The sequence below is a fragment of the Etheostoma cragini genome, chromosome 5 (genome assembly GCF_013103735.1).
Source record: "Etheostoma cragini isolate CJK2018 chromosome 5, CSU_Ecrag_1.0, whole genome shotgun sequence".
Taxonomy (NCBI): domain Eukaryota; kingdom Metazoa; phylum Chordata; class Actinopteri; order Perciformes; family Percidae; genus Etheostoma; species Etheostoma cragini.
This window is the reverse complement of record NC_048411.1, coordinates 29,378,889-29,389,787: the sequence shown is the minus strand read 5'-3', so window position 1 is coordinate 29,389,787 and position 10,899 is coordinate 29,378,889. Positions and strand designations below refer to the sequence as shown.

The window sequence follows — 10,899 nt, the reverse complement described above, 5'->3', positions numbered from 1 at the left end:
ACACACACACACACACACACACACACACACACACACCGTAGCACAAAAAGCTCCCGGTGTGCCTCTCGTAATAATAGATAGTCACTCACTGGACGTCATCCTCATAATGTCTGACAAAACTAAAGATAACAGCTGAAAGTTCCTGAATCTTTCTGAGTGTTTTCCACCAACCAGGACAGGAGGACAGGGACAGACAGAGGACACCCCGAAGAGGGACGCAGACACCTGGAGCTGGACGCGCATGTGTGTAGATTCTGTCAACCTAATATCTCCATCTCTCTATCTCTCTATCTCTCTGTGTATCGGAGCCTTTGCCTCCACTGCACTGTAGTTTCCACAGACTGACGCGCGGAGAGAGCCTGGGCGCCGCGCGCTCTGTCCATATTTGGTCATCTACGTCACGCAAATGTTCCATCCCCCTATTTAACGCAGGCACACTGGAGTCCCCTATCCAGCTCCAATAGAACAAGCAGAGCTGCTCTTGTGCAACCACCACCACCTACTCCATTGATTCACAGACTTCAAATTCCCCCACAAGCAGATCTGTCCGCGTCCACAGTGGTCACAGTAACAACAGAAGAAGACTGAGAGCGCGCACAGGAGAGGAGATACCCGCGCGGGATACTTGGATAGCAGCAACGACCCGGATCCATCCCTGCTCCTCTCTCCTCTTTTTTCTTTCCTCTCCCTCAACACCTGTGTTTCCCACTCTGAGAACACACGCTGGTTTTTGTTGTTGCTGTTGTGTGTGTGTGTGTGTTGAGTCTACCTGCTTGGATACCTGCGCGCGGTCCGTGTCTAGATGTCGGACTGACTCGAACTGCTATGACAGGGAAACTAGCGGAGAAGCTCCCTCTGACGATGAGCAGTTTAATAAACACGATCCCTGACAGTCTGTACCCAGAAGAGGACATCCCGACGTCCATGAATATTTTCACCAGTACGGAATCTATTAACCACTATTCACAGATGAACACAGGTAAGATTTTTTTTCATCTACTTTTATGTGTGTGTGTGTGTGTGTGTGTGTGTGTGTTTCCAAGTGCGATGTGCCGGTGTGGTTGCGCGGAGGAAGGCAACAGTTAGTTGTGTGTTGTGCGCTCCGAGGATGGAGCACCTGTTTGCGCTCTGCCTTGTTGCGCACAAAGACACACACACTCCCGCACAGCCTGCGGCTGAAGACTTTATTATTATTATTTGTTGATCTGAGGTCAGGTGGAACACTTGTCACTACGAAATTAGATACACCTTTCAAACTGGTTCCCCTCCAGGTCGCCCAAAAATGTAATTACAGGCTAATACATTTTTAGTTTTCTTCCGCGTACGTGAAGCCGGCATGTCAAGATCTCCAAACACTATGGAGCGTTAAAAGAGTCTCACACCCTACCAAAACGTGTTTTTTTTAATGTTTTTAAATCATCCGCAGAAAGGTTTGGCTACATATAAGCAGATCTTATCGTTTTTGGAGTGATTTTAAAATCCCAAAGCTGAGGGTGTTTCAGCAGATGTCTCGTGTAGAGATAATAAAGAGTCGGTTTTACGCAGAGAATTCCACTTAAAAGAAAACACTCGGCTCCAAAACTGAAATGTGAAGCGCGTGCAGTTATGTGGTCAAAGTACAAATGCCACAGATTTAATAATGTAACATCCACGCGTGAAGATGGGTCAACCGGGCAACTTTAGACAATGACTTTCATTCACAACTCCATTAACAAGTCACAGATTGGATTTTGAAGTAGGCGAGTGTGTGTGTGTGTGTGTGTGTGGCTGCATCTTTTCCCTAAATGTAACACGTTGAGGCGCAGGGCCCCTGGACCCTCTACCCTCACTGCACCGGCCTCGCACTGAGGGTATTGATTGGTTTATTGTTGATTTCAGATTCCCGTATTCATGTGAATAATTCCGACGCCTACATCAGGACGTTAGGACTCCGTGTTGGCATTAAATCCATCCCTAATTGTTCAGGATCCCCTTCTAAGGGTGATGGGTCAGCCACTAAATCTTCATCTAACCGCAGGAACTTCTTTAAAGAATCCCGTTTTTTATGTCCAGGATTTTTGTTCCCAAATTAAAAACAGCCCCTCAGTTTAATATCACCCGTTAACCGTCCCCTCGTTCCTCTGAGGAAGTGTGTGTTATTTAATTCCTCCAGCGCCACGTCTTTATAAAAAAAAAGAAGGAATACTTCACCTTAAAAAATGAGTGAATTAAATAGAAGCGCCGTGACATTTTTTAATGTGACTTTTCACAGATGCTATTTAAACCAATGAGATGTCTCTGAATAGGAAGAGAAAAAGATGTTGCACAGGGGTGTGTTGCTGTTATCTTTTATTTTCTAATCTGGATCAAATTCCTATTATTAACTCTAATTTGTAAATATTTAATTTTGGCATGGATGCCTTTTTTGGGGGAGAGTTAATAATAAAAGTACTTTTTTTTTAAAGAACCCTGCTGTATTTTACAGGTGGAACAGGTGTGAGCTTAGCTCTTCAACACTGACCTTAAATACAAAAAGTGAGGACTTTGATTCAATCACTCGATCTGAAATCTCCAATCAGTCCAAAAGACTTCAAAATCAGAATTAGAAGTAAAATAAAGATACAATTAGGGGGGGGGGGGTGCATTAATATCAACTCAGGCATAAAGCTCTGTTGTGCCTGTGGAGCTCATGTTTCACAGGACTATTGTGCAATAATTTAGCTTTTGTTTGTTTCATTATAATTTGCCTTTAGCCAAGTTCCAGCACGCTGTAATTACCAGGAGAGAATATTTAGGCACCCGTGTGTGTGTGTGTGTGTGTGTGATTTCCTGTGAATGAAAAGAAATGTGTCTTTTAACCTCTTTTCAGGAAGGTATTCTGTTCAAATGTTTCTCATTTAACCCTCAGAGCACCTCCACGTATCGCCCATTTAACCACATGTTTATCTCATGGTTTAGATGAACAGCATCTTTTAGAATAAGTTCAACGTGTGTGTGTGTCTTCTGTACAAATAAAATATGAAAGATGTTAAAAAAATAATAATAATGTTAAGCTCACTAAATGCAGAGATTAGATTGGATTTTTTTTATTTGAACCCCCGTTCATGCAGATGTTCTGCGCTGCGTGTGTTTGACTCGTTGAGCGTGTAATGGCTGCGGCGTCTGCTTCATGATCCTCCCGCTGTAAGGAAATCAGATCTTGCCATTGAGTTTGGCCGTCCTCCTGACGGACACAATGACTGGATCAAAGGGGGTGTTTAAGGTCCTGATTTATGAGAGCTTGTGGGATCTGAGAGAGGGAGACACACACACACACACACAGACACACACACACACACACACACACACACACACACACACACCACTGTCTCACATGCAGCAGTCACTCACTTAACTCCCAGGATCAACAGCGAGCACATTGCTCCATGAACTCTACTGGACTGCTTTTATTCTTCACCTCCTGTTGGCACACTATCACTGAGGCATGCAGAAAAGCTGAATTTCAGACACACTGAGGACCGACACTTCAAGTTCCTGTCACCCGACAAAGTGAATTTTCTAGACTTGTTTTTTTTTTAACAACTTGTGCCACTTTGAACGATCCCTTTCACGAGCTTTTCTTCCCGACTGATTGTATCTTGTGTTCATGTTTGTGTAACCACGTGGATGATTTGTTCACCAGATGTGTGTTTTTTGTATGTCTTTATCTTAGATAATATCATGGATCTGGGCATGGGGAATGAGAAAGCAGCCGCAGATATTCAGTATGGATCCAGTTTCCAGTCCAACCGCAGCGGGCAGACTGTCACATATCTGGGGAAGTTTGCCTTCGACACTCCTCCGTCAGGCGGCATCGGCGGCTCCGGCTGGTGCTCTGATAACAACATCATCAGTCTGGTGAGCGCCGGGATCCTGGGCGTTTCTCCATCGCCTGGCACCATGACGACGCAGACATCCTCCGCAGCCAGCATGGGCGGGCAGACGTCAGACATGGAGCAGGTTTACGGTCCGCCGCTGCCTGCCTACTCCACCTGCAGCGACCTGTACCAGGACCAGGTCTCCTTTAACCACAGCCCGGCCACCAGCACGGCTCTCTCCTACCCCAGCAACGACTACCACTCCACATCCAAAGCCTCCATGGACGGCAGTCTTTTCTCCATGATCCCTGACTACAACCTTTTCCACCATCAGGGGGAGGTTGGTGTGATGGAGCACAAGCCCTTTCAGTCCATGGACCCCATCCGAGTCAACCCTCCGCCCATCACACCCCTGGAGACCATCCGGGCGTTCAAAGACAAGCAGCAGATTCACCCGGGTTTCATCGGCGGGCAGCAGCACCCGCCCCAGCACCACCAGCCGCCACAGACTCTCACCCTCAAACCCATCCGGCCACGGAAGTACCCAAACCGTCCCAGCAAGACCCCCGTCCACGAACGTCCGCACGCCTGTCCGGCGGAGAACTGTGACCGGCGCTTCTCGCGCTCGGACGAGCTCACGCGTCACCTCCGCATCCACACGGGTCACAAGCCCTTCCAGTGCCGAATATGCATGCGCTCCTTCAGCCGGAGCGACCACCTGACCACGCACATCCGCACGCACACAGGAGAGAAGCCCTTCTCCTGCGAGTTCTGTGGACGCAAGTTTGCCCGAAGTGACGAGCGAAAGAGACACGCAAAGGTCCACCTGAAACAGAAGGACAAGAAGCCGGCTGACAAGAGCAGCGGGGCGGCTGGGAGCCACAGCTCGCCGCCCAGCTCCTGTGGGGGGCCCACAGTGGGGACGTCATGACCGTCACTACGTGCACTTGGACAGGACCTTCTCCACGCTCCACAAAGAGACTTATAGGAAGAAGGAATCACGTCCACTTTGAGATCAATAAGTGACTCTTTTCCTCTCTTTTTCATCCCCGGCTCTTTTCAATTCCTTCTGTTTTGAGATGGATGCCTTTAGTTTAATAAGAGGAGAAAGGCCGCTACGCCTTTCTTTGTGCAGCATGTCAGAGCCTCACCTACTCTAACTCAGTGCCAACACACAGGAGGCCAACATGGCACATTCCGTCCACAAGACCACTGTGTATCTGTAGGTTAGGGTGTGGATAAAGTTTTTTTTATTTGTAAATTTGACTGAGAATTTCTAAATTGGAAGGAAGCCAGAGTCCATCACAAAGGGGTCACACACATTTACAATGGAGATTAGTTAAAGTTGTCTGGGATGTATGCATTAATTTTATTAGGCTGTTTAAAAGTGCAATTGGTTCTATTTGTGTACCGTCATGGATACCTAATATTAGTGGCTGTCTTTTTTGTTACTTCTGTTGAGGTGTTGTGTTTTTTTTTGTTTTTTTTATTTTCTATTTGAATGTTGATTTCTCAAAAAGAATGTGCCAAATGTATTGTGGTGACTCAGCCAACCGTGTTCTGATTATTGTGCCTGACATTTGCCAAACATAACCGTGATATCAGTTTAGTTCGGCACACACACGTGGAGTTAAAAGGGAAGAGCCGATCTCAGATTCAGATTCATACTTCCACAATCTGGCGAAGTCTCGATAACGACTGAATGGGTTTCACAAAGCAAAGCGATGTCTCGTCATGTTACCTGTACCTGTACAACAACCATGCCTGCAGCAATCAACACCTGCCAACACTTATTTATTTCTAGTCACTGAGAGACACTGTGTATGTTTTTGTTGCCTTTTTATATGGGTGATTTATGTTGTGTTACCAGATATCATTTCTTTTTTATAAATATATATAAAGCTCACCAATACTCCTAATTCGTTCAGTTTTTCTGCAGTTATATGCAATATATTTGTGATATGTGCCGACAAATCTGCAAATCAAATGAACTGAGAGCACAGTTACACAGACTGAACTACAACAGTGAAGACATAGCACCGGGTTGCAAGCCAGCAGTGTGTGTAAAAGCAAAGATGAATGAAGGATTCACAGTGGGAAAAAGACTCAAACTATCACTCAACCAATAAATCAATCAATCAGCAGTTATTTATCAAACCCTTTGCAGAAACCAGCAGGCTGAATCCAAAGCACTTTCATTTAGGAAGAATAATAAAACATAACAGGGTAAAATCAGAAAAGGATCAAACAGAACACACAGTCAAATCAGAAAAGGACACATAAAACATGAGAGAGAAATGAATATGTCACTGTGCTCTTAAGTATTAAAAGGCAGTCAAAAATAAATAGGTTTAAAAAGAGATATGTCTGTAACAGCCCCCATGTCAGGGGGGAGGGGGGGCAGTTCCAAAGTCTTGGGGCACATCAGCCCACAGCTTGGATGAGCTGTTGTGCTCACGAAGGGTTAAAATCTTGGCCCAAAGGAAGCTACTTGGTTTAAATCCCCAAACGGTGAGCAGCACATGGCAAAAGAAAAAATGAAAATGTCCAAATCCATGTTTACATCTTTTTCTAACACAGAGAGGACTCAGTCTGAGTTGTGAAGGAAGAACGAGTTGTTTTTTGTACAGTTTACAGACATCATGTCTGCAGGTAGCTACAGTAGAAGTCTCTCTTTTGTACTAATGTCAAACTCTAAAGGACTAAATTGTGCTGATATGTGCATGCCTTCGTGCACACCATGTAAATACAGATGTCTGCATAAACAAGATCTTTCCCTTGACTAAATGCTTGTGGGGGAATGTGTCTTCAAGCTTTTAGTAAATGTAGTTATAATACGGGAGATTTTGTTGTCATAGGTCATTGCAAAAAAAAGAAAAAAAGAAAAGTGGAGCACTGCGACCGTGCCAAATATGGTTTATTATCTTCCATATAAGGAAGAGGAAGAACAGCATTTGCACCATTTGTACGTTTTAAAGTGGTGACTGTTTTTTTTTAAAGAAGCACTAATGTGTTCTCTGAATAAACAGCAAGATGTTTTTATTTTAACAATTTCTTTATCTCCATTATAGTTTCAATTAACACATCTTCCCCATTGCACAGAAACACTGCAGGCTGGTTGGTCTCCAGTCCATCTCCACGGTGTCGGAGAGACGGAGGATAAAGGATGGGCTCCTTTCTTAAAATTACAGGCAAAAGCAAATATATTTCACATTCCTTATCAATCTTGGTCCTGATATCATTCGATGAAACATTTTGTGTAGGCTCATCTCTCTTTCAGAAGCTTTTTTGGGCTCTTAAACGTGTATTATAACAATAAATGCACATAATCGACCACATTTGATAACACTTCTTAATGCCAGTGTAACTGCTGTTTCTGATGAATATGTTTTGACTCATCACTGTAAAGCAGGAAGGTTTTTCTTTTTTCCTTCCTCCAAATCTGACTAATGGCCCCTTTTAGTAGGAATAATGTCGTCCGTGTCCATTTTATCCTTTAATTAGTTTTATTGCTCAAATGCCAGATAAACTTCTCCTCTCTATCTACGTTGACCGGCAACATTTCTGGTTATTTGCTGTTCTCTCTGACTTGTAGAAGAGTAGTTAAGGCAGGGAATTTATGCAGACATTATCAACTGGGAAAGAAAAAAGACGGCAATCAGACTTAAAGAGAATATCGACTGACAAATGCAAAAGGCCAAAAGAAAGGCTCAGAAAAACCGAGGCGCGGAGAAGCCAGTGCAAGCAGAACTGAGCTTCCAGAGCCATGCGTTCCCTCCCTGTACCAACCGGTCTTCACTGCTGAGCTTCCCTGGCGGGTCTCCACTTATTTTCCAATTAATTTGGCCTCAGAGAGTCTTTTCTCAGATCATCTGCATGGTTTACCGAACAGAGCGCCTGGCACTTTTTCAGATGCTTTCAGAGTGCACACACCCTGTAACATCTAACTGCAAATCAATAGTTTCAAAATCACTTCGTTGCACGGACGGTCATCAACAAACTAAACTTTTCTGAGCGGCTCCTGATGAAATGCAACGAAATCCCAACCTCAACTTAAAATAACAGTAAAACTTCGTACACGTCACATTACACGGCGTTCCTTATGTTTGATCCCAGATAATTAGCTTGATATGAATATGATTCAAACTTTAGATCGGGATTGTGAGGGTAAATCTTACCCATCATGCAGCAGAAAGAGTCCTGGAGTCAACACAAAAGAACATGAAGTGATGGGAAACACAAAATGTTACTCTGGAATAATTTAATGTTAGACACGACTAAATTATTTTGAATTTATCCGACCGAAAATGATGCTCTCGGTTTGACACTTTGACTGTTTGAGAACGGGTGTTTTTAATTATAATATATATAAATAACACGTGGCCTCGTCTCAGAGGAAACTGTGTTTGTGTTTGCTTTGAGTTGAGGGATGATGCAGAGCGAGGCGGACACTGCACCAAACTATTTTCCATGTCTAAATGAAGCCATGTGTAATTACAACTTTGCAAACATCGAATATTCCATCAGTCATATCCTCTCGCTGTGTCTGTCACTTCTGTCTCGTGATGCTTTTGTAACGGACGGATAGAGTTTGGAAAACGCATACGATCCCCCGAGCATTCCCCTCCTTCGATGTAGTTTGGTGGTCGAACAACACAACAGAGGCTGCACCACAGTGTGTGAATGCTTCAGATATACATGAACGTGGAAGGACTTAAACCAGGAAACAACCCCCTCTTAATAATGCTAATTTGAGACTAATTTATTTTATGTTTCTATGTTTAATTGTCCAAAAAAGTGGGCGGCTGAACGCTCTGAAATTGGAATTTTTCCTCATGCTCGTTCTCTGCTCCACGTTGGATGCGAGCCAACATCAGCAGCCATCTTTGTGCCAAACTAGGTTGCAGGGTTGGCTGATCAAAAACAATCCGAGATGAGAACTCCACGGGAGAACCAAATCATAAATGTGACCTCAGTGTGCTCGCGTTCGACTGCAGCCCCGTGCTAATGTTTGTGTTCAACCGTTTGATTCAGTGTCCGTGAAGTTGGCCTTGGGCAGGGCGAACAGGCTCACTCGTGACGATTGACAATTCAAGATTTTGTCTTTTGTTATTGTTCTTTAACACCTCACATTTGAAGAGATTTCAATGATGTGTAGATATTACAGGCTACTCGTGTCATCTAATTGGACTACAGGGCGGCTTCAGGGATTTTGTGGTCTTCAACGGGGACACCATGGTGTTCAGATGGAGTCTATACTCACTGTTTTCTGTTGTGTTGTGTTGTTTTTTCTTTCTTTTCTTTTCATTACAGTATATCCTCATGTTTGCATGTGCACGGAAATGTTCCAAAGTGCTGCCCTCAGAAGCTGTGGGCGGTGCTCATTTCTTTATTATGCATGAAAATAAGTCACATTGGGTGAAAATGGATTGAACTTAACAACAATTCAAGACAGACTATTAAAAAACACACACTGGGATAACTGTTCTGTTGGCTTTTTTTTTAATTCTTTTTTTTTTTTTTTTTTTTAAGAAAACAAGGCGTCTTGTTAATAATGTTGTGGATGTCTTTAGCCTATTTCATGTTTTTATTACCTTATAATAAGGTCCTTTTATGATGAGCTGAATATTGATAAAAGGAATTTGACTATATCCTCGTGATGGGGAGATGTGCTCCCCTGTTTACTTGGCACTGCAGTTTGTTGTAATGCAATTGTTTTGTTATTTCTATGTAAGTACTTGAATAAATAAAAATATCACTTGCCTTCGGTGTACCTGGGTCTCTGTGTTCGCAGTCTGGTATTATTATATGAACATTATAACGTTTGTGTGTATGTTTTATTTCGCTTATTGTCCCAAAAACTTTATTTGGTGGAGGAAACACGAGTGGCTGAGCCCCGGACTTCCGGTTCTAAGCTCGACTGTTGACTGGTGGAAAGGAATGAGGTCCTCGGAAAATAACAAAACCACCCAATGAAACCGGAATAAAAGTTCACTCAAAATGAGCTGGTATGTATTTCGACTGCATCACTAACTAAGCGTAGTAGATTGAAAGTATAACTAGAAGGCATACATTAATAGTGACCTCGGACATATGGCTTGTCGACAGACGGGGCTTCGGCTATTTCCTGGTTTCGCTACACAAACTGCAGCTAAACTCACAACTAAAACCTCTCCGAGAGGCTATGAAACCGTTAACAGATGCAAAGCAGTCTATGTCTTGTTAAACAGATGCATAACAAGTTGTAGTTGTTGCTTTCAGTAAACGTTAACTTCGAAAAGTGGTCAATAAAGGCGAGTGTTTACGTTAGCTAGCGTTAACTTGTAGCCGCGGTTAGTGTCTAACATTAGCTAGTTAACGTTAGCTAGTTTAGTTGCGGAAACAATAAGTTCGCGAGCGAATAACCTTCACAAAAGAGCAGGCTAACAATGCTATCTGAAGTTATAGCTGCTTTTCAAACAGTTCGAATAAACAGGTTGTGTTCTTATAACGAAGCTAATTCTTAGCTAGCTAGCTTGCTAGCTAGGTCAACAGGGTCAACACTCAATAAGTTAGCACTATCTTCAACTCAACTCAACTGTTAGTCAACTCAACTGTTGGTCAACTCAACTGTTTATCAACTGTTGCTAACGTTGGTCAACTGTTGGTAACTTTGGTCAACTGTTGCTAACGTTGGTCAACTGTTGCTAACGTTGGTCAACTGTTAATCAACTGTTGCTAACGTTGGTCAACTGTTAATCAACTGTTGCTAACGTTGGTCAACTGTTGCCAACGATGGTCAACTGTTGCTAACGTTGGTCAACTGTTGCTAACGTTGGTCAACTGTTAATCAACTGTTGTTAACGTTGGTCAACTGTTGCTAACGATGGTCAACTGTTGCTAACGTTGGTCAACTGTTGCTAACATTGGTCAACTGTTGCTAACGTTGGTCAACTGTTGCTAACGATGGTCAACTGTTGCTAACGATGGTCAGCCTTTGCTGACGATGGTCAACTGTTGCTAACGTTGGTCAACTGTTGCTAACGTTGATCAACTGTTGCTAACGATGGTCAGCTGTTGCTAA

At 43.4% G+C, this 10,899-nt stretch overlaps 3 protein-coding genes across 3 annotated transcripts in view; 2 read left to right on the top strand and 1 right to left on the bottom strand.

The window, feature by feature from the left end:
* The window catches only part of kansl3 (KAT8 regulatory NSL complex subunit 3), a 340,892-nt gene that overhangs the window by 111,422 nt on the left and 218,571 nt on the right, over positions 1-10,899 (bottom strand). The window lies entirely within an intron of this gene.
* Positions 345-5,371, top strand: egr3 (early growth response 3). Its single transcript, XM_034870901.1, has 2 exons — positions 345-979; positions 3,692-5,371. Exons 1-2 carry the CDS (start codon positions 826-828, stop codon positions 4,765-4,767), a joined length of 1,230 nt encoding a protein of 409 aa, XP_034726792.1. The 5' UTR covers positions 345-825; the 3' UTR covers positions 4,768-5,371.
* bin3 (bridging integrator 3) overlaps positions 9,730-10,899 on the top strand; it is a 40,214-nt gene continuing 39,044 nt past the window's right edge. Inside the window, exon 1 of the mRNA XM_034870916.1 lies at positions 9,730-9,844. Within this exon, the coding sequence (XP_034726807.1) occupies positions 9,837-9,844 (8 nt within the window). The 5' untranslated portion in view covers positions 9,730-9,836. The remainder of the gene's footprint in view (positions 9,845-10,899) is intronic.

Excerpts from the sequence above, each read along its gene's own strand:
- egr3 (XM_034870901.1), top strand. The coding sequence starts at position 826 with ATGACAGGGAAACTAGCGGAGAAGCTCCCTCTGACGATGAGCAGTTTA. Across the intron at positions 980-3,691 it reads CTATTCACAGATGAACACAG|ATAATATCATGGATCTGGGC; the intron begins GTAAGATTTTTT and ends TCTTTATCTTAG.